This window comes from Notolepis coatsorum (assembly GCF_963971535.1).
Source record: "Notolepis coatsorum genome assembly, chromosome: 15".
In the NCBI taxonomy this organism is placed as follows: Eukaryota; Metazoa; Chordata; class Actinopteri; order Aulopiformes; family Paralepididae; genus Notolepis; species Notolepis coatsorum.
Genome location: NC_140179.1, coordinates 73,025,657 through 73,049,787, shown reverse-complemented (window position 1 = coordinate 73,049,787; position 24,131 = coordinate 73,025,657). Strand labels below are relative to the sequence as shown.

At 45.3% G+C, this 24,131-nt stretch overlaps 1 protein-coding gene across 1 annotated transcript in view; it reads right to left on the bottom strand.

The window, feature by feature from the left end:
- Positions 1-457: 457 nt before the first annotated feature.
- fam180a (family with sequence similarity 180 member A) overlaps positions 458-24,131 on the bottom strand; it is a 39,039-nt gene continuing 15,365 nt past the window's right edge. Inside the window, exons 2-3 of the mRNA XM_084330081.1 lie at positions 1,931-2,028; positions 458-1,134 (exon numbers count right to left, since the gene is read on the bottom strand). Of these exons, the coding sequence (XP_084186207.1) occupies positions 805-1,134; positions 1,931-2,028 (428 nt within the window). The 3' untranslated portion in view covers positions 458-804. The remainder of the gene's footprint in view (positions 1,135-1,930; positions 2,029-24,131) is intronic.

The window sequence follows — 24,131 nt, the reverse complement described above, 5'->3', positions numbered from 1 at the left end:
TCGTTGATGGAGTACACTAGGTACTGGAGATGAGGTATATCTCGATGGCGAAGATCAGGACGCGATTCGCCAGTACGACTATATAACCTTCTGTAGTGTGGTAGTGAAAGGGTTAACCTTATGTAGTGTGGTAGTGAAAGGGTTAAAACAGGGCTGTGTTGCAATCTATCAGCGAGAACATTATATATTATTATATTAGAACATTATATATTATTATATTATTATATATATGTGTCTCAAAATTAATGGAACAGAAGGACTATTGATTAAAATAATCTTCAGATCTTAGTGAGACAATTCCTGCATCAAAATACAATAGGTGGTGGTCTTGGAGAGGGCAACCATAAAGCAGATGTTGCTTGCATTTTAGGATTTAGAATAATGAGCAATCTGTAGCACTGATCTTCTAAAGTCTTCTGAAGTGGAAACCGATTTATTCATGAGCCTTTATTGGAAAAGAAAACACGTTGAGTGATATACGTTTGACTGCAACATCCAAATACTGTATTTTATGAAATGATTGAATGAAATAAAAAAAGATATGTACATACAACAAGTATAGTGGAAAATGTATCTTATTGTCTCCTCCTAATCAGATTTCTATGCCATCTTCCTGTCATAGATCACAAAGTTATCAATATACTGTATTACCTTATCAATAAAATCAAATAGCCTATCAACATGGGGTTCAGAATTTCTTTAAACGAATCATAAGGAATCCATACTCCACTGTGAATAAACCCATAGATACACAGAATATCCTTGTAATTCTCATCCATAAAATCTACACCTTCCATTTCCTCCTCAAGAGGGCACCAGATCCCTTTGAACGGCTCTGAACAGCTGCAGCAGTGCCTCCGTCCACCCCTCTCTCTGGTGCTCGTCGGTCATGTGAGCCAGTGTCTGGGCGGTGTAGACCATGGTGAGCACCGTCCGTTCAAAGTCCGGCCTGCTCAGGGGCCCTCTGCTCCGCACAAGCCGGGCCGTCAGACGTCGGATCTCGGAGAGTCTCTTCGGGAGGACGTCCTCGCAGATGACCCCTAGTTTCTCCACCCTCCTCAGAGACGCCAGCTCCTCATCTGGGATCAACATGAAACTCTCCTCGCCTTCAATCTGCAGTCCTGCCAGCAGGATCTGGAAGACAGAGATCGATATATGTAACGGTTGTGACATTGTCATCTTAAACTTCGATGCCCTGAGAGAGTTTCGAACCCGGGTCTCCCACGCCGCGGGCAACAGCACAGACCGCTATACCAAGAGGTGAATTCACTACTTTGCAACGTGTCTATGTGTCTTTGGAGGATGAGAGTGAGTTTAACCCATAGCACCGCTACTCACCCCAGCCCTTCGTGACTGCGCTTCACAATACCATCCGTTACACTCACCCTCCTTAAACTCACTCCACTCCACCCAAGGCATCCGGGTCACGGCACCATTGTAACGGTTGTGACATCGTCACCTTAAACTTCGATGCCCCAAGGGAGTTTCGAAACCGGGTCTCCCACGCCGCGGGCAACAGCACAGACCGCTATACCAAGAGGTGAATTCACTACTTTACAACGTGTCTATCTGTCTTTTGAGTATGAGAGTGAGTTTAACCCATAGCACCGCTACTCACCCCAGCCCTTCGTGACTGCGCTTCACGGTACCATCCGTTACATACAAATAAATGTTTGTGACTGTGTGGTCACAAGAAAAGTAAAACATACCCGTTAAAGGGGAATGTCACCCATTTTAAGAATTCACATGTTATTCTAAAGCTACTGTAGAAATCGGAGAGATCATTTGGAATTGGGAATGTCTGTGAATTAATTATAATCACTTTAATTAAACTAGTTCCTATAGAATTAGTTGATAACTGCTGTGATAGCAATTATTTGCTAAATGAATCAAGTCCACTGAAATATTATCACACCACTACTAAACTGACCTCGTAGAGCAAGTTCACATCCTCCACTGAGTTCTGGAATGTTGGGTTGACCAGTGAATGTGTCCCACGTTTTATCCTGTAGGCTGATGGATATAGATCTGTGAGAGAGAAGAGAAGATTCATGTTCCTTATTGTCCTCTTACCCTGTCCAGGGTGCGTGGGTATTGGTGTCGCCAGACTCTTTTAAAGTCTTTCAGCCCCTAAAACAAAACATATTAGCCCCATTAGCCAACTTTTAAGATGAGCAAGAAGGTACTGGTGTGGTATCCAGTGCCGGACTCATGCTGTTTGAAGGGCAGGGGCGACAATTAAAAAGGACACCTACTGCACAACATGGGACCCCATGAGCGAGCGAAAATCTATGATGCGTCATGTATGGTGAAATAGTCCTCATCCTTGATTAAGATTAACATTAGATTAACATGTAGTCTAAGCAATCAAGCTTAAAAGTATAACCACACCTCTATAATAAAAAAACACAGGGAACAATACACATCTAAAATGTTTATTTCACAAAAATATGTTAAGCTATAAAATACACTTGATTCAAGAAAATTATATGGAAAAATTTGATTTTAAGACCCAACATTAGATTACTGTAACTGAAAAGTGTTATAATTTGAAAATAACTCTGCTTGTCCATTAACACATCCTGCGCCATAAACGTCGTACAACGTGTTTCAAGTTCATGCTAATTCTGCCAATCCACGGCGTACAACGGTATTGAGATCATATTTCATTTTTCCGCCATGTTATTCATATTTCCCTCACGGAACCTGGTCTGATGCAGTGTGAGCCAGCACAACTCTGCAACGCTTCAATACTGCCCCCTGGTGGATGATCGGCGAGTTGCCAAACCAGAAATGGCCGAGTCGATCTCGGTGCGTCTCCGAAATGCGTCCGGCCACTTGCATATTGTTGCGGGATTGTAGACACACGTCTGTGTGTAGCGATCGCTGCCATAACGCAATAATCGATACGATTTGGCCGTGTATTATGATTATACAAACCGGAAATGGATTTAGGCGATCGCCGTCAAATAAGTGGGATATTTTTCCTCCAGTCTCATCGTCAAACGGTAAGAGGATGCTGACGTTACTTTCAGCCTGTTTGTTTATTATTATCCATGCAAACTGCTCTGATCAATATATCACCCATACTACATAAAGCATTTAACGACGATCACGGAATTATAAACGACCCCCCCCCCCTCCATGCATCCGCGCATGATCAGTCATAACGTTTAGGATCATGTACAGTTGACATTTTTTATATAGCGTGGATCGGCAACAAACGGCATTTGATCATCTATATATGCGTTTATGCCTATATCTCACGTTCTAGGAATTACTGCAGAAAACGATAAAAACATATTTATATTCTAGACGGTATTTTTGTATGAATGTATGCATGAAAAAGTTAAACGTTCCTACACCCTGAACGATAGATAATCGATGTTGAATGGGCCATAGTAATGTCAATTTAGCAATACAATTTAAAAAGTTATAGCCCTGCAAAGAAGGTGAACATCTCCATAGACTCACAGTGCTGGCAGAGAATGGTATAAGATGTTCAAATTGCGTGGCAGAGAATGTGTTAAAGGCACATATTGGTTTAAGCCGGTGTGTTTAGTTCAGCACAGCTTTAGGACCTCTGGACTATACTACGTTAATGAAAGAGAACAAGCTAGTTACTATGGGGAGCTAATGTGTGAATTCAGTACCTCTTAGCATGTGCCGTCCCGCATGTGGGACGTTTTTAGGACGATTTGCACACTGGCACTTTGGCGACCCCTAGTGGCTTGGGTGTGCATATTTTGTAATCCAATATATATTTGAGGCTTGTGCAAAGTACACGGTATTGCGGAAAATACCACTCCCGACTCTTGGCGCAGTAGTTCCGTCAATCTAGATCCGATCTCGAAAATGATTGTGGAGGGTTGTAGCCAATGAGTGTGGCTTTCCAGTGATACCCCACGTGGGGATGTATGAATCTAAAAAACAAAAAGAAACTAACGAGCGAAAACAGGAAGAGAAAAACAGCAGAATGAATTGAAGTCTATGAGAAAACTGAGTTTTTCTTTTGTACACAGTTTACCAAAATCACTCCTAATCACTCATTTCTGAATGGATATTTATGGAATTTGGACATGTACTACATAAGGCTTCAGGCTATGGGTCTTTGTGAATTTGTAAGCCATACCACCTTCTGGGGAAATACTACCTCTGGACTACTAACTACTACAGAAAAACTTGAGTAACACGTTTTTCTACAACTCAAGTTCAGACCTATGTTACTCTATTACGTTAGCACTAAAAGTGAATGTTTGTTCTGGAATCAGAAACTTCAGAATGTCATCTTTCAACAGAGACCAGGCTCATGCATGTGCTATAAGTCCTCGGCCCCACCCTATTCACCCTCTACATGCTCCCCCTTGGCTCTGTCATCAGCCGGCATGGAATATCATTCCACTGCTACGCTGATGACACCCAACTATACCTAAAAATAAACCCCACCCCATCCACAGTTCTGCCATCTTCCACGCTGACCACATGCCTGGAGGAGACCAAGGCATGGATGAAGCACAACTTTTTACAGCTAAACAGTTCCAAAACTGAAGCCATTATCATTGGCACCCCACACCAGGTTCGTTCATCCACCATCACCACCATCACCTTTTCCGGCCAAAACATCACCCTGTCACCAACAATAACCAACCTACGGGTAAAAATGGACCCTCACCTGACCTTTGAGGCACACATAAATCAACTATACAAAAATTATTTCTACCACCTTAGAAACAGCGCCAAACTACGCCCCTCACTCACTCTGTCAGATGCCGAAAAGCTCATCCACGCCTTTGTTTCCTCCAGGCTGGATTACTGCAACGCACTCCTCATCGGGATTCCTAGCAAGAACATCCAAAGGCTACAATGTATCCAAAACAGCGCTGCTAGGATCCTGATGAGAGTGCGGAAATACCACCACATCACCTCCATCCTCAAGTCCCTTCACTGGCTCCCTGTCTCACTCAGGATTGAGTTCAAAATCTCCCTGCTCACCCACAAATGCCTCTACGGAAACGCCCCCCCTATACCTCAAAGAACTCATCACCCCTCACTCCTCCTCTCGACATCTCCGCTCTGGCCAGGCAAACCTCCTCCAGCGCCCAAGGACAAATCTATGCACTATGGGAGATCGGGCTTTTTGCTCCTCCGCTCCCAGTCTGTGGAATGCTCTCCCTGACTACCTGAGAGCACCACAGACTGTGGATGTTTTTAAGAAAGGCCTCAAAACCCACCTTTTTAGTAGAGCCTTCTGTTGACCTTTTATCAAATGTTTTGCTCCACACATTTTATGTTCTTTTACCAATTTATTTGATCAGTTTTATTATTCTATGTTTCTCTGCTATTTTATGTTTTAGTCTTGCCTATTTTTATATTCTTTCTTTCCTTTATTCTCGCTAGCTTTTAAGTTGTGAGGATTGGTTCGTTCCCCGCCACACGCTCCTTTAAGGTACTGTATTGATTGGTGCATTCCCCGCCACACGCTTCTGGAGCGATTACCAATTCCATCACGCACCTGTCGTAGTTTGTGATTAGCGCTCCAGAGGCTTCATATACTGGGACCTTCTTTCAATCGTTGTCGGGTCGTTTTGAATACTACTGCTTCTGCCTGCCTTCCCCCCGTTGTTGTGCCTCGTCTACTTTCCCTCCAGGACATCTTTGGATTGCCGCTGGTGAATATCTTGATCATCCGTTTGGAGCTGCGCCTCATTGCCCGCTTTACGCGTTTGCGCTTTGGTGAGTTTTGGAACCAAACCCTTTTGGATTATCTGTTTTTGTGTGTTTGGATAACACTGAAGAATTACCGTTTTTGTTTTGCACTGGACTCAGCTAAATTGTGTGTTTGGATAACACTGAAGAGGTACCGTTTTGTTTTGTACTGGACTCAGCTAAATTGTGTGTTTGGATAACACTGAAGAGGTATCGTTTTGTTTTGTACTGGGCTCAGCTAACTTGTGTGTAGTTTACACCGAAGATCAAGTCACTTGTATTTCATACTGGACTCAGCTAAGGGAGGACTGAACTGCACTGCCTCTGTGTACTGTTGGACTGTTGTTGATCTCTCTCTCTCTCTCTCTCTCTCCGTTTCCACTCCGAGTTGGAGCTGGGAGTATCTGCAGAGCCGCAACGGCGTCTACGCCGATTCCCCACCTCTAACACCGGGAGGATCTGCAGAGCCGCAGATAACTCTGCCGAAGGCATTCTCCTTTTTTGTTGTTCAGAATTGTTACTTGACTCTTTTTGATTCTGTAAATAAATACGCCCTAGTGTTTGGCTAACTCTGAACTACCTGTCTGTGCCGTGCTGTTGAGGTCGGTTTCAAACCCTAACATTACGACCCGACCATGATGACCTCAGCCGACACAGACAGAGTCAGAACAGCGTTGGCGGTCCAGATTGAATTAACCAACGACCACAGCCTACAGTTAGGTGCGGCTGCGGCTGCTGTACAGGAGCTCCGAGACCAGGTCCTGCCTATTCAGGAGTCCCTTCGCTCTCTGGCTACCCTGCAGACAGCCCAGGGTAATCAGCAGGCTGATATTCTTCACCAATTGCAAACTCTGAGTGAAGCATTTAACGCCCTGCTTGTAACCCCACCTGCTTCAGGAGTCTTGGCCAGAGCACCACCCGCAGCCGTGGCGGGCCCCGCGCATCCCGATCCCGCACCTCGGGAGCCCCGTCTCTCCGAACCACGGTTGTTCAATGGTAACTTCGAGGATTGTGCCACATTCATCATGCAATGTGAGTTGGTTTTTCTTCATAAACCCAGCCGATTCACTTCAGAGGGAGCCAGAGTGGCTTACATGACTAACCTGCTCTCAGGCCGGGCAGCACAGTGGGTTACTGCCTCCTGGGCAATGGGGGCTGATTTCTGTTTTTCCTACCCAGACTTCGTGGCAGAGCTCCGCAGGGTTTTCCACCACCCAGCCCGTAGTCAGGACCCAGGAGCTCGGTTAGGCACCTTCCGGCAGGGCAGTGGCGGGGTCACCGACTACGTGCTGGAGTTCAGACTGGCCGCAACGGAGAGCGGTTGGAACGATCAAGCGCTTCGTCTCACCTTCATGAGGGGGCTCAACGACGCGGTAAGGGACCAGCTCGCGACCCGTGAGGAACCTGAGTCCCTCGAGGACCTATTCAGCCTCGCCATTCGCATCGATGGACGCCTCCGGGAGAGAAGGCGTGAGAGAGCCCGACTGGTACCTCCAGAAGTTCCCCAGACCCCCCGCACTCGTGACGGTACTGCGGTCCGTCCTGCTCCCACCACAACTGGTGGTTCCTTCCCCTCCCGTTCGGTGCCCGAGGAGGAACCCATGCAGCTGGGACGCTCACACCTTAGCCCGGCTGAACGAGAGGCCAGGTTCAGGTCCGGCCTTTGCCTCTACTGCGGCCGGGATGGGCACCGTATCTCCAACTGCCCCACCCGGCCAAAAGACCAGGCTCGCCGGGAGATCCTGGTGAGCCGTTTTTCTCGTTCCCAGAACCGTGCACCACCTAGCCGTCTGATGAGTGTCACCCTGGCCTGGGCGGACCAACGGGCGACGGTGGAGGCACTCATCGACTCGGGTGCTGACGAGAGTTTCCTGGATTTCGAGTTTGCTACCCAGGCCAACATTCCGCTAGAGGACCTCGTGAGACCCTTGGAGGTGTTCGCGTTGGACCAACACCGCCTGGCTGACATCACTCAACGCACCTGTCCAGTCCTTCTCACCATTGCTGGTAACCACGTTGAGAGACTCCAGTTTTTCATCACCAGATCCCCTCTTGTCCCAGTAGTCCTGGGCAGGCCCTGGCTCGCGCTGCATGAGCCCCACATCGCCTGGTCCTCCGGTACCATCAGGGGGTGGAGCTCCGCCTGTCATGCCCAGTGTCTTCAGGCGGCATCCTGTCCCTCCCCCCGGAGCCGCCTTAGTGAGCCGCCCCCGGACCTCTCGACTATACCCCCCGAGTACCACGACCTCGAGTAGGTTTTCAGTAAGTCCCGGGCTCAGGCCCTTCCGCCTCACCGGCCTTACGACTGCGCCATCGACCTCCGCTCAGGGGCTCCCCTTCCCGGCAGCCGCCTCTACAGTCTGACCGTCCCTGAGAAGGCAGCGATGGATCAATATATCTCTGAGTCCTTGGAAGCAGGCCTCATTCCGCCTTCCTCCTCCCCAGTGACGGCCGGGTTCTTCTTTGTTGGGAAGAAGGACGGAGACCTTCGACCCTGCATCAACTATCGCCAGCTCAACGAGATCACCATTAAGAACAAGTACCCTCTTCCTCTCATGAACTCCACCTTCGAGCCTCTCACCCAGGCTACCGTCTTTACCAAGCTGGACCTCCGGAGTGCCTACCATCTGGTCCGTATCCGAGAGGGCGATGAGTGGAAGACCGCCTTCAAGACTCCCAGGGGCCACTACGAGTACCTGGTAATGCCGTTCGGCCTCACCAACGCTCCGGCAGTATTCCAGGCGCTCATGAACGACGTCCTTCGTGACATGCTGGAGGAGTTTGTGGTGATATACCTAGACAACATCCTCATTTTCTCCAAGACCCTCGAGGAACACATCCAGCATGTCCGCCGTGTGCTGGAGCGCCTCCTCCACAATCGGCTCTTCGTCAAGGCAGAGAAGTGCCGATTTCACTCCGACTCCGTCGATTACCTGGCCTTCATCGTGGAGAGAGGCTTGACCCGAGCTGACCCTCGCAAGATCCGGGCCGTGGAGGAGCGGCCGGAACCCACCTCTCGGAAGGAGTTACAGAGCTTCCTCGGGTTCGCCAACTTCTACCGAAGATTCATCCGGAACTACAGCCAGGTGGCGGAACAACTTACCAGGCTAACCTTTCCCCCCCTGCCGTTCGAATGGTCCCCAGCGGCGTGTGCTGCGTTCCGTTCCCTCAAGAAGAGGTTCACTACCGCCCCGGTCTTGCTCCATCCAGACCCCAAGAGACAGTTCATCGTAGAGGTGGACGCCTCGGATACTGGACTAGGGGCTATCTTATCTCAGCGGTCGGCAATGGACCAGAAGGTACATCCGTGCGCCTTCTACTCACATTGTTTCCTCCCTGCAGAGAGGAACTATGACATCGGCAATCGGGAGCTGCTGGCGGTTGTGGCTGCCTTGGAGGAGTGGCGTTATTGGCTAGAGGGGGCCGAGGAGCCATTCACCATTTGGACGGACCACAAGAACTTGACGTACATCCGTGCTTCCAAGCGCCTCAATGGCCGGCAGGCAAGATGGGCCAGCTTCCTCAGTCGGTTCGACTTCTCGCTGACATTTCGCCCTGGTTCCCGTAACACGAAGGCCGACTCCCTGTCCCGGTTACACTTCAAGGGGGCTCCAACCACTGAGGACCCGACTCCCATCCTCCCAGAGGCCAGGGTGGTGGGAGTGGTCACCTTGGGCATCGAGGGGGTGGTAAGGCGTGCCCTACGCTTCCATCACGCTCCAGGCAATGTACCTGTTCATCGCCTCTTCGTCCCCGACTCAGTCCGGTCCCGGGTCCTCCAGTGGGGCCATACCAGCCGGTTTGCCTGCCACCCAGGCGTTCATCGCACGTTCTCCTTCCTGGCTCCTCGATTCTGGTGGCCCACCATGAGGAACGACGTCAAGGAGTTCGTACTGGCCTGCGCGGTCTGCGCCCGCAGCAAGGCCTCCCACCAGGCACCCTCCAGGCTATTGCAGCCGCTTCCCATTTCGAGCCGCCCTTGGTCCCATGTGGCGTTGGACTTTGTCACGGGTCTTCCTTCTTCCCAGGGGAACACGTGCCTTCTGACCGTGGTGGATCGGTTCAGCAAGGGGGTTCACCTCGTGGCCCTTCCCAAGCTTCCCTCGGCGGCCGAGACGGTGCGGGCCTCCTGACAAGCCACGTGTTCCGCCTCCATGGGTTTCCCCAGGACGTCGTCTCGGACCGGGGGCCCCAGTTCACTTCCCAGGTATGGCGGGCTTTTTGCAAGGGATTGGGGGCAACGGTCAGTCTTTCCTCTGGTTATCATCCCCAGACTAACGGACAAACGGAGAGGATGAACCAGAGCGTGGAGTCTGCTCTTCGGTGTGTGGCTGCCGAGAAACCCGGTGTGTGGAGCCGGTTCCTTCCCTGGGTCGAGTACTCCATCAACTCCATGGTCAGTTCCGCCACCGGCCTCTCACCTTTTGAAATATCCCTGGGCTACCAACCCCCTCTTTTCCCTGCTCAGGAGTCGGAGGTGGCAGTTCCCTCCGTACAGGACCATCTCGACCGGTGCCGTCGGGTCTGGGAGATCGCCAGGACTGCGCTGCTCCGGTCATCGGAGCGCGCCAGTCGTGGGGCTGACCGGCGCCGGGTCCCTGCGCCGACGTACCACCCTGGGCAGAGGGTGTGGCTGTCCGCAAAGGACCTTCCGCTTCGGTCCTCGGCCAAGAAGCTTAACCCCCGGTTCGTCGGTCCTTTTGAGGTTCTGAAGGTACTCAGTCCGGCGGCGGTGAGTCTTAAGCTTCCTGCGTCCATGCGCATTCACCCCGTTTTCCATGTGTCCCGGGTTAAGCCTGTCTCTCTCAGTCCCCTGATGCCTCCTGCTCCGGACCCGCCTCCACCCGAGATCGTGGACGGACACCCCCAGTGGCAGGTCCGCCGGTTGATGGGCGTTCGACGGCGGGGTCGGGGGTTCCAGTACCTGGTGGACTGGGAGGGATACGGCCCGGAGGAACGGAGCTGGGTCTCCCGACAGCTCATCATGGACCCCGGCCTGATCACCGACTTCCATCGTTCCCATCCAGACGAGCCGGTCAGGCTGGTCGCCGGGTGGCTCCCGTGGAGGGGGGGGTACTGTGAGGATTGGTTCGTTCCCCGCCACACGCTCCTTTAAGGTACTGTGTTGATTGGTGCATTCCCCGCCACACGCTTCTGGAGCGATTACCAATTCCATCACGCACCTGTCGTAGTTTGTGATTAGCGCTCCAGAGGCTTCATATACTGGGACCTTCTTTCAATCGTTGTCGGGTCGTTTTGAATACTACTGCTTCTGCCTGCCTTCCCCCCATTGTTGTGCCTCGTCTACTTTCCCTCCAGGACATCTTTGGATTGCCGCTGGTGAATATCTTGATCATCCATTTGGAGCTGCGCCTCGTTGCCCGCTTTACGCGTTTGCGCTTTGGTGAGTTTTGGAACCAAACCCTTTTGGATTATCTGTTTTTGTGTGTTTGGATAACACTGAAGAATTACCGTTTTTGTTTTGCACTGGACTCAGCTAAATTGTGTGTTTGGATAACACTGAAGAGGTACCGTTTTGTTTTGTACTGGACTCAGCTAAATTGTGTGTTTGGATAACACTGAAGAGGTATCGTTTTGTTTTGTACTGGACTCAGCTAACTTGTGTGTAGTTTACACCGAAGATCAAGTCACTTGTATTTCATACTGGACTCAGCTAAGGGAGGACTGAACTGCACTGCCTCTGTGTACTGTTGGACTGTTGTTGATCTCTCTCTCTCTCTCCGTTTCCACTCCGAGTTGGAGCTGGGAGTATCTGCAGAGCCGCAACGGCGTCTATGCCGATTCCCCACCTCTAACACTGGGAGGATCTGCAGAGCCGCAGATAACTCTGCCGAAGGCATTCTCCTTTTTTGTTGTTCAGAATTGTTACTTGACTCTTTTTGATTCTGTAAATAAATACACCCTAGTGTTTGGCTAACTCTGAACTACCTGTCTGTGCCGTGCTGTTGAGGTCGGTTTCAAACCCTAACATAAGTCCCTTTAACTGTAGCGCTCTGAGAGTTGCCCCGCAACTGTAAAGCGCATTACAAATGAAATCTAATATTATTATTATTATTATTATTATTATTATTATTATTATTATTATTATTATTATTATTATTATTATTATTATTATTATTATTATTATTATTATTATTATTATTATTATTATTATTATTATTATTATTATTATTATTATTATTATTATAAGTATAAAGTATGTTGTTTTGTTTAGCAAAAGAAGTATGCAGTCCTCAAAAACGAAAACTAAAATGGCCAGGAGACTCATTGCAGGTTAACCGGTTAACTTGCCATACAAAGTGAGTGTTAGTGTTAGCCAGCGCTTTGTTGTTATTTTTATTAAAACCCAGTGGTAACTTTCTGTTGAGAATAATTGTCCAGGCGGTCAATAAAGTGCCTGAAGAGAAGTCGAACTGCCTCATTCTTCACCAATCGCCACAGTATGTTTTCAACAATGGGATTGGGAATGAGTATTTTAAACGTTATTGTTTCATCATTAGCAAATTTATTTTGTCTTTTACTTTCAAATACAGTTAAACTAAGTTACTCTAACCTAACCTAAATGATACATTGAAAAGGAAATAGGGACAGTTCAGATCAAAATGTTAGCTAGATATTAGCCCATTGGCTAATTGGTCCCTTGCAAAAAATATTTGCTAATGGCAATATAATGTGTTTTGAATATAAACAGGGTTTAACTATTTGGCAACACCCCTAGACTGTCGTCATCATGGCACCCACTTCACATTTTATCCACTAACAGAGCACTCATTAAGACACGTTATTTAATTGTCTTGCTATGTTTTCCCATGTGAAGGGCAGCCAATAGGGCACGTCCTCTCATTTTCGCCACTCAATAGGGCACTTTTGTGTGACGTTATTTAACCGTGGGGGCACATGGTCAACTTTAGACCATTGGAAGAGCACCAATAGGGCAGGTCCTCTCGTTTTTCGCCACTCAAAGGGGCACTTTAGCGTGACGTTTTTTAACCCCTGAGTCCGCCAGTGGTGGTATCACATGACACTGGACTATGTCATGCTCCAAAGTTCCAAAGGAAAAAAAGTGCAGGGCCATTTTCAAAAGCGGTCGCTTGACCTCTCACTCACCTCAAGATATCAAAATTAAATGACTTCTGGATACCGATGTACAAATAATTTTTGCCTATTTCTGCATACTGTGGCCCCCAAATAGTCTTGGGGTGACATATATTGGGTGTGACTAGAAATCTGAAACTCTTGTGGATCCAATGAGTCCAACTGTATTCTTGTGTGACGGTGTTAGTTGCCATAGTAGCCATTTGAATGTAGTGAGAGTGGGATGTTTGATATTGGCTTTTTTACCGATATACCGATATTGTCCAACTCTTAATTTCCGATACAGATACAGTACCAACCGATACCGATATATGCAGCCCCCTATCTCTTGTTGTGGAATTAACACAACATTATGCATACTTTTGACAATAAATAAAATAAGAATTTGTTCTTACTTGCTTGCCTGGGTAAATAAAGGTTAAATAAATGTAAAATAAAAGTGTAAAATAAAAAATAAATTCAAGGTCTTGGTGTCTTAATGTGATATTTAGGAGGTTTTAGGAACCACCCGTCTGTAGTGTGGTAGTGAAAGGTTAACCTTCTGTAGTGTGGTAGTGAAAGGGTTAAAACTGTTTAACCCACATCTACAAGTTCACATTATTCCACTTATACCATGGTAATTTGCCAACAATATAAAATAAAAGCATTCACATATTTTGGGTGAAGGTTTTACACTTGCCATTGGTGTGCTTTCCTTAGTTTATCAAGTTGATGAGTAAGTGTGAGGTACTGTTTGTAAACTCTGCAAATGTTAGTGTTTTCTTCTTCCTGCTCAGGGGACCACAAATATAAATTAGCTATCCAGCGAACTCTGACCAAACTGTTGTGTTGTACAGTACATGGCCCCTGTTAAATAAGCTAAACTAAACTAAGCTATGACAGCTGTGCTCGTTAATGTTGCTACAGTTACAGGTTTGGTAGTAGATGAATTTAGAACGGTGATTAAACTTGAGCTGAACTATGTGTGCATAATAGACAAGATATTAACATTATAGTGTTGAGCTGCATCTCAAATTATTCATTAGGGTCCCAGCTTTACAACGGTATAGGCACTTGCATAAGGCACGTACTTCTGACTTTGACATTGACCTTGGATCCACCAAGTGTTAGGGTGTTGGTAATGACCCCTTTAATTAGCTTTTGTTTTTAATCACTTTAGCAAATACTTTTGCTCACAGACTAAGTTCTCATTGAAAACTTGTCTCTATTACCCTGCCAAAACTAATGGAGATGAGCATATAGGGAGGTGTAGTCTTTAGTTTCCCTCGCGGAAAATGTATTATCGGCTATTGTAATAATTCTGCATCATGAACATTGGCAAGCTTTCCATTTTTGCACAAGATTAGTTCCCTTACGATTAATTGTGAATTGTTTCATGTTGAGCTATAGATTATGGATGAATACACACAGAAAGGTACACCATGCCAATGTTCATGCTTTATTTGTTTTAAACGAGACGATTTAGAAATGTGTCCATTGGAAATACATTGCAATTTCAAGCGAGGTGGACCGGCCGGAAACAACAATGACATACTGTAACCACTACACCTAGAAGCTTTTTTTTTTTTTCTTTTTTTTAAATCTCCAGGGTTGGGATGCCCCCCCGGACTCCCCTAAAGTTCAAAACCCTGGTGACGCCCCTGTGTGTGGGCCAGTGGCTGAATAAACACAGATAGATTACCGCTCAAATATTGTGTGGGATGGATATTAATCTAGCCCCAGCTGTGCTCGAGTAATTGGACTTTAACTGCGCCACAGATGCTCCTGGTATATGAAAAAGCCTCAACCTTCTCTGACACAGCTGATCTCCGTGGCATTAGCGTCCAGGGGGTTAGTGGTTTCTCCTCGCTGCAGCCAGTTTCAAAGCATCTGGGCATAATGTGTAGCGGACCATGGATCTCATAAGTCGAGGTTGTCGGGACGTCAGCTCAGGGGTCAGCGACCTTTTTGATACGAAAGTACCATTTAAAAATGTTCTTGATGAATGAAAACGTTTATTTGAAATGGACACCACAGCAACATTGGACCAGTCACAGTGGACAGACCAGCTGTGTTGTTTTGCGTGTTTATAGCACAAGTGCTAGTTTTCAACACTAGTCCATTGAGGCTTTTCTAAAAGATAGAATAAAATGAACAGTATAATACAGAATTAAAATCACAAATCAGAACAAATAGTTAGCAGAAAAATAGTCCATGATCAAAACAACTAAACCAGTGCGCGTCTACATATGTGAGCAGTGCACTGCTGCTTTGATTTCAGCCATACTTTGAGTCCTTTGTTGAAGATGTTGGCATTGGACTCAGCCAGTAGGAATGCTGCCGTCTTTATGAGATGCTTGCCTGGACACCTTCAGCCCTGTCTGCCTCATCCTTTTTTCTAAATTTTTCTCATGTTTGGTCTCAAAATGGCATTTAACACTCAATGTGCAGCAAACAACAACAGACTGACCCTTCTGATTGGCTCTGACCCTGAAATATCCCTGATATATAAGTCAACCTTCCATAAATAACAGGTTGTGCAACTGCCAATGGCTGTGAAAGAGTTAACTCGGCATGGGGATGAGAGGACACTTCAACATTTCCAAAAAGGTTCCTCTCTTACACACTTGCTGGTGTGCCATTGGTGGCACTCGTGCCTAAGGTTGCTGACCCCTCCCATAGCTAATACAACACCTGACTCTCTTAAGCTACTGGAAATAATTGCAGCAGTCTGACCTTTTATTGTAGGAGCTAACCAGTAGCCGAATCTAGGGTTGGGAGAGGAGTGCCTGGTCACATACCTTTTTTTTTTAATCTACTTTTTTCTCCCCATTTGTTAAATTTTTCTCCCATCCCAATTTCGTATTATCCAATTCTTCCCTCCCCTGTCTTGAACGTTGCTAGACCATGCCTCCCACTGGTCGGCTACAATGTGGACGAAGCATTGCATCACGTGTCCCCTCCGGTATACGAGGAGGCAGCCGTCGCATCTTTTCACCTGTACAGCACGATCTCTCAGTGGCGAGGAGTAACACGTGGGAGGCTCACATACCTCAAGTCTATTAGTTGGGGGGGGGGGGCATGACTTTTCCTTACCATATGGAAAAGAAGTATAGAAGTCTTACAAGGTTTTTATATAGTCTGAATCCACTATACAATTCGTACAAGGAATTTAACAAAGAATAGTATATAAATCATGAATATCATGAATCATGATTAGATTAAATGAGCACGGTAGATATGTAAAGGCAGAAACTGTTTCTATTTTCTTATAAAACCTTCTGAAGGCAATGGCCATAATCCTTTTCAGCACGGGTTTGTATTCTGTTGAGGTGGTTTATTCTATTTGAAAGGTAAAAAAAACTAGTTAGACTCTCTAGATTAGAAACTATTATGTTGTTATATTATGTATTATATTATGTATTATGAATAAATTATGACCTGTAGCCCACACATATTTTCATCATCAAGATAAGCCAAAGGCACATTCCTCGTTCCAACATACTTGTGGTTCCATGGACTCAAAAAGAAAATTACAAAAACATGAAGTACTCAATGTCCTTGAGACAACACGGTGGTATGTGAAGAATGATTTATTATAAGAGTGGAGTGTGCTTGGGCGGGGTGGTGGGGACCGTGGGGGTCAAGTTCAAATGAGGTTCATGTCCAAACAAAGCCCGGAAGAACTAGCTGGATCAACAGTCTGAGCAGGCACCGGACAAAAGAACACACCGTCCACCAAGCTTGGGTGTGTTTTGACCAGTTCTTCTACACAGGGTCATGCAAGGATGCAGAGTGAATCAATTTATTAACCTTCAGTATCGCGCTAAAACATCACGACCGCCTGCTATTGCTGTCCCCAAGTCTATTCATCCATTTACTACCATGTCTTGGCGGCCATATTTATTGAAGCAGCTTAAGGGGAGGGGGGGAGGGGGGGTTCACACCATGATGATAAGAGACAATGTGTTCCCTTCCAAAAATGTGCTTTGGTTATTATTATGTCTGTCCAGATGTTGGTTCAGAACCTGAGCCAATGGAAACGAATATCAAAATATGCCGCAGATCTAATATGTGGCCCACTATCTCTAAGGCATGTACTTTAACGTCTACTTTTACTTCAGTAACTTTGCTCATGATAGTACCAATCACATTGATTTATTATTCACAATAATATAGGTTTGAAGCGAGCAGCCACGAGATTTGCGCATATGCTGCACAAAACACACTTTATCTCACAATCTAGAAAACCAGCCTGGATTATTTTGAAACGGGGCAATGTTTATCTTGGGTTTATCGTTGTGAACGAACAAGGGTATGTAGAAGCGAACTCTTTTTTACATGTTGGACTATAAATAGTGTCTGTCAAATGAGCCATACTATTGTCTCCGTAGCTATAATATAGAATATACAATAGCTCTGCAAAGATTGTGAAATATCGTGAAAATGTAAAAAAAAAAAAAAGCTGGCGCCCGGCAGTACAGATGGGGAAAGAGCGTGGCGCTCAATGAGTTAATAACTATATAATAACTACCAGAATAGCGGCCAAAATCCTTGACCTCCATCCCTGAGGCGTAGTAGCGGTGCAATGTCATAATAACCCATCTGTGTGCCATGATCTGAACCCAGATCAGATCATACCGGGCCCCACGCTGTGTGACATTTACTTCTGCATGACTAAACTCCACTCTACTGATCTGAAGCTCCACACATCTGCTTCATTCATAGCCAACTCTGAGGCCAGCCAACGCTACATATTCTGGCTGCTCTCCTTGTGTACTCACTCCCTCCTTGCAGGGACGTGCACAGGACTTTAGAGGGGCAGGTACTCAAAGGCTGAAAAGGGCACAATACCTGTGTGTATTTAAACCGAGCCCGAGAAGCGTGCAAGCCAGATTTTTAAGGGCCCTTTTCGGGCGTGGGGGGGGGGGGGGGCTTTTTATGCTTTTTGGGGGGTTTTGGTGATCAAATATTGAATATTGAACTATAATAATCAGTGCAGGAGCTCACTTATCCTTGAAAGACACTATTATCACTGACTTAAAAGGCCCATACATCTCCATAAATGTTCAAGGGGGGTGGAATAAGTGCTTACCCTACAGACCCCAAGAAGTGCTGTATATTCTGTATTGTTTAATATAAATGCATTTTTTATTCCAATCCCGATTTGTATTTGAGATTTCCAAATCCCATCGGACTTGACTTCTTCGTGTCCCTCAGTGAGTGTAATACCAGCATTCAACTGTATGCGCCACAGCGGTTTCTATCATCATCATCATCACCACCCACGCTATGCATAAAATATATAGGTCCGCGGAGAGGCACGCTGAGGAGGCTGTGCAAACTGCAATGGAATATGGGGCATCTCTCTCTCTTTACCTAATATTTTTATTCTATCCTGAAATTTTTCAGTTGAAAGGACAGTCTATATGCGTAACTGTAAAAAAAAATATATATCTTTTGAATTTTCTTTGAAAAAGGGCACTTTTTTATGAGGCTCAAAAGGGCAGGTGCTCAAGCACCCCTTGGGCTCTATGTGTGCACGTGCCTGCCTCCTTGGGTCACGGCCAGGCTCCGCTCCAGCTCCTCCAACTTAACTTCACTTCCACTATCTGGCCCGGCTTACAGAATCCACTCTTTTTTGTGCCAATGTCAGGAATGGTCCAGTCCCCGCAAAATGAGTATAACCTATACTTGTCCGGCTGTGTGCGAACCCTTTTCACCATAATGAGATTAAATCACACATGAGGCGTGATTGTTAGACAATCTCTTCCTCCGGGTGCAGATTTATGATCCACAACGTGTAAGCAGATCACGCAATCAGCAACACACTGGAATGCATATTGATATGGTAAAGATATGGTGCATACTAAAGAGAAACCGCCACGACTTTGTTGTCACATGGTTAACGAACACACACAAAATGACACAGAAGGTATGACATGCTCAGAATGTGTGGTTAATGTTTGTGGAACATTAATGTTAATATGGAAATGACAGCTGCAAAGAGACTCCTGAGACTTCTACCATTGATTGAAAACTTTAATTATTGAATTGAAAACTTTAATTAACAGATTGCAGAATGGGTACAGTACAGTACAGCTCAATACCAGACCAGAGAAAGACTTTCGTCTTGTTTACAGGGTCCCCCATTTTCAATTCATAATTTAATTGAAATAACCACACATCCATCCACTGGTGTGTGGCCATTGACAACTGCATTTTAAGGGTACACCATTCAAAATGTATTTCCTTAAAATTATTGCATTACAAAATACCCTATTTGACCCTTTTTCTCACTGGAATTTATTTGGTTGCAATAGCCATTCAATTAGCTTTGGTAAATGGTAAATGGCTGCTTTTTTATATAGTGCTTTTATCCAAAGCCCTTTACAATTTGTTACTCACATTTGACCCATTCACTCACACATTCACTCACACATTCACTCACACATTCACACACCGACGGTGGAGGCAACCATGCAAGGTGCCAACCTGCTCATCGGGAGCAATTAGGGGTTAAGTGTCTTGCTCGACACACTGCAGGAATCGAACCGGGAACCTCCGGATTGCCAGATGACTGCTCTACCTCCCGAGCCACTGTCGCCCCCGCTTTAACCCCAAAATCCCAAATGGAAAGAATAATCAGTTTCCACACGGTTGTAGTCGAGACTTGAGGAAACATTTCGATGCAAAAAACCTTGTTGTCGGCTCCCTGCTGAACCGTTTAAGAACTGGGGTCGGTCGCTTTAAAGCAGCATTAAAGAAGTGGGGCCTGGTAGACAGCGCTGCATGCGAGTGTGGAGACGCTGACCTGACTGTCGAGCACATCCTGACCATCTGCCCCCTGTACAGACCACCCTCGGAAGCCAGCCTCTTTGACGTGGGACCAGAGTTAAGGGCATGGCTACAAGATACGGAGTTGGACCTCTGACGTTAGACGAAAGAAGAAGAAGGAGTAGCTATTTGAATGAAAAATGCCATGGCTTTTTTGACAGGCATTTCTCCAATCAATCATCAACCGACAACCGCCATGGTGTGCGCCCAGGGATTGGCAAACATGTTAGTGGTTGTTTTATCTACCAATGGTTGGGCTTTTTATGAGGAAGGTTGGTGATTTTTTTTGCCAAAAGTGCATTCTGAATACCAGTAATGTGATTACATTATGGCAGAACGTTAGACCTTCCTATCTTTGAAGTGTTTGACATGTAAAGTTAGATGGAAAATAAGCCTAAATGTTCTTGACCCATCAAAATAATCAGTGCGCTACATTTACCAGCATAAACAAGCCTTTTCTAGCTACAAAAGTCTTGTAAAACCTGTGGTTAGTTGTTATATTCTGTCAGCCCCACGGCTCAGACAATACAGTTTACAGTGAAGAAAATAGCTTCTGTCCAATAAAGCACTAATGTAAAGAAAGTAGGCCACACTGCAATCACCAATTGGACATTTCAGTGTCACCCCATCACCACCATGAAGGAGCTGCCATGTTGGGGCCAACCGTGGCTCAGGAGGTAGAGTGTTCATCTGGTAATCCGAAGGTTCCTGGTTTGATTCCCGCTCCTTCCCAGCAGCGTGTGTCAAAGTGTCCTTGAGCGAGACACTTATCTCCTAACTGCTCCCGATGAGCAGGTTGGCAGCGCACCATACTGTACATGGGTGAATGTGAGGAATAAATTGTAAAGCACTTTGGATAAAAGTGATATATAAATGCAGTCCATTTACCATGTCCACGATTTGCTCTGATAGTTTCTATCCATGTCCAGATGCATTATGTAGTAAGTTACTTTACTTACATAATGTTGAATCTCTAAATCTATCGCATTCTCCCTGGATAACCTTTGTTTTTTTCACCAACTGTGGAGCAACAGGAATTCCTTTTCCGGTTCAAGTGAAGGTTCCAAAACGTGTGAAGCTGGGAATTTATCACAACAAAAGAAAACCGCGAAGAGGATGGACAGCTAGCCTACGGGGAGACATACTGATCGACGGATGCGTTTGTTTTTCTTAATGTTTGTTATCTTTTAAGCCCATAGCGGTGGGAGACCACGCTGAGCGTCACTCCGGCTTTCAGAGCCGACTCATCCCTCACTCCCATCTCTCTTTAGTCTCCCCAAAACAATCAGCGTCTGGTTGGCCCGGCATCCCCAGTGTCATTACACACAGGCTGGGAATTTATAATCCCTCTCTAAATGCTTGCAATGAGCCCAGGGAACAACACAAATACATGAATTAGCAGCAGCGCTAAATGGTACTATTGGCTGGAGGGATGTCTTGATGTGGGGGGGGGGGGGGGGGGGGTAAATAACAAAAAACTCTGTAAAAATGGAGGCTACTACGGCCCCTTGAGGCTTACAGTAATGGAGGGGAGCGGGATGGGTAAACCTTCAACGCAGATCAACAGTTGTGGAGTATAACTCTAGTTATATGAATGCGGGCAAAGCTTCTTGCTTATTGCCTATTGGACTGCTCCATGCTCCAATTTTACCAACCCCAGTACAGGGCTGTTGACTGCAAACAAGTCAAGCGACGGCCAGATTAGACACATAGCCATAATTTAAGTTTATGCGTTTGCAAATATGAGAGCTCTATCATTGAAGTGGGTGGTGGCAAGGAAGCACTAAAGCTCGCACCAAGCTCCGGCATTGATAGTGTTATTTAAAAACAATTTATTTAAAAACAAATAATCAAATCCCCATCAATGGAAAATTAACCCGCCCATACCCATGCTGATTGGTCCTTGTGCAAGACTAGAAAGCGGGGATCTTTGATTAAATACCTGAATAGACAGTCAGAGTGACAAGCTACAGAAGATGGCCCTATCTCCATGAAATATTCTCTTTGGCTGCAGTCAACACTGATTCTTATAGAATGAAGTGTCTCCTTTGCCTCCCCGATCCCATGATTAATGGCCTTAATTTCAGCATTGTCTATTGCAGAACAAATTCCAATGTGGGCCGAGTGTATGCTTGGTTTCATTCCAGCCTTGCCTAAACACCAGCTGATGATTTCACTAATTGACTCACCTCTTCAACTAACTCACCTGGTGCAATGTGTAGTTAAAATGAAAAGTTGGCCCACGATGGAATGGGTTTGAGACCCCCTGGTCTATCCCTTGCAATAAAAAATAGTTTTTACTTTTACTTTTTAGTACTTAAAAGTACTTAAAAGTACTTAAAAGTACTTAAAACACACTCAAGTGTGTTTTAGCCAGATACTCCGACTTTTACTTGAGTAAGATTTAGAGACGGTACCCATGCTTTCATATAAGTATCATTTCTGGGTACTTTTTACACCCCTGACTAGTGTACAATCTCCCTTCTGTAGTTCCTTACAGGACACCAGGAAAACAGAGAGAGGAGTCCTTGTGTGGGTGAATGTAACAAGTTCCTAACTTTTTCTTTCCCCTATTATTTCATGCAACATTTTTTCATTGTTTTAAATTATAATTTTCTTTTAAGTTATTTTGTGCATCACTCTGTTTGTTTTGAATTTGATGCAAATTTGCAATATGAGGGTCATCAGGTTAAATGGCTGCTTAACAGTGGTGGCTGGTGAAAATTATTCGAGGTGGGGCGGTGCCATATCAGTTTCAGTAACTACAGAACAGTATATATTGAGGCTGTGAGACTCACGTAGAAATTGGAAGAGCCGTCACGTGTCGCGCTTAACCCTTTGAGAAGCTTTGTGGTCCGGGCTTGAACTTTCCATAAACGTGTCCATATAAATCCATTTAGTTAGATCCAACACTGTCTGAATGTATCTAGTGATTATTATCAATTTCCAATGACAACAACAACTATTAGCGTATGGTATTTCCTGGTGGACATGATTCGGGACGTGATGTCACACGAATGCCACACTCAGCCAATAGAGTGAATAGAGTACAATTTGACAATGACTCTGCTTGGGCCGCTAGAAAAAGCGCCCTTCAGGCATCATATTTGAAGACTCTGATTGGCTAAATTTAGTTCCTAGGTCAATTTATGTTGCTCTGTGCATTTTTTAATTGGCTGCGTTGCGCACTGACGCCTGTCAGCTAGTGGGGCTATATTTCTAGCACCCCAGAAGAGAGAGGGGGTGACAGGACGCACAAACAATGATTTATATTTGATATATTACACCTTATTGTGCATTTTAAACACAAACATACTTAAAATTAGTAATTATTATTTATGTAAAAAAAAATTGACTTTTAGCGGTCTAAATCTACTATTATAGAAACATCCAAAACCACTTATTTCTTTGGTGCCCTAGCGCCCTCTATGGACCAGCCGCCACTGCTGCTTAACCTGTTAAGCCTTAAGGTCCCCATAAATCGATCAATAGAGATCGTATTAGATCCCCAATTATCATATCATGGGGTATCATTGGAAAGCCACACTCGAGATCGCCAAATGATTGACGGAGCTAGAGCCCCGGGAGTCGGGGGTGGTAATGTGTACTTTTGCATACTTTGGGGCACGCCTCACATATCGGCATGTAACTCGAGAACCGCTGAACTGATTTTGTCACCTGAAAGGGCAATCGACAGGCAACAAATAGGGCTTTGATTATATCTATATATTGTATTAAAATAAATGCACACCCGAGCCACTAGAGGTCGGCAAATAATCGTCCACATGTGGGCCATTGGATGTTAAGAGGTCAATGTTTTTAAATATATTTTTTTTGTAGCCAAGAGTAAAGACCCATAACCCTATCAAAAAACAGTAGTCAAAGTGTATATTTTCATTTTTACCAATGTTTTATACGATTTATCGGAAATACAAATTTATCGGAAAATGCTAATTATCTTAAAAAACTCAAGAAATGACTAAATCCAGATTCAACCCTGCCATTGGAAAGAGGAGCATTTTCCCTATCCATAGATGTATGATTTGGCCATAATAAGGTCAAGGTCAAATATGAATTTATAATTAAAGTCGATTATCATTAATTACTGTATCTACAAATCCTTCTGTTTAATCATCTTCCCGCGGTTCATTTGCTTAGATTTTTTGTACACATGATCTCAATAAGGTGGTGAATGAGCTCAGTGAGCATTTTCTCCTACCGTATCAATTTTTGATCATCATCAAAATCATAAATCATAATTAATCATAATAAATGTATTCATTACAATTGAATAATTACTAGTAACAGACACAATATTTCTGACACTGGAAATACATACCCCCAGGTCCCTATATGTTCCTAGATACCAAGAACATGCAAATTGACCTTGCAGAAGTGGAGCAATCTTCCATTTACTTAGGCATGTACCTTTAGGCGAAAACGGTCTACAGATTAACAGGTTAAACAAAAGAATAGTGATGAATAGTTAAATT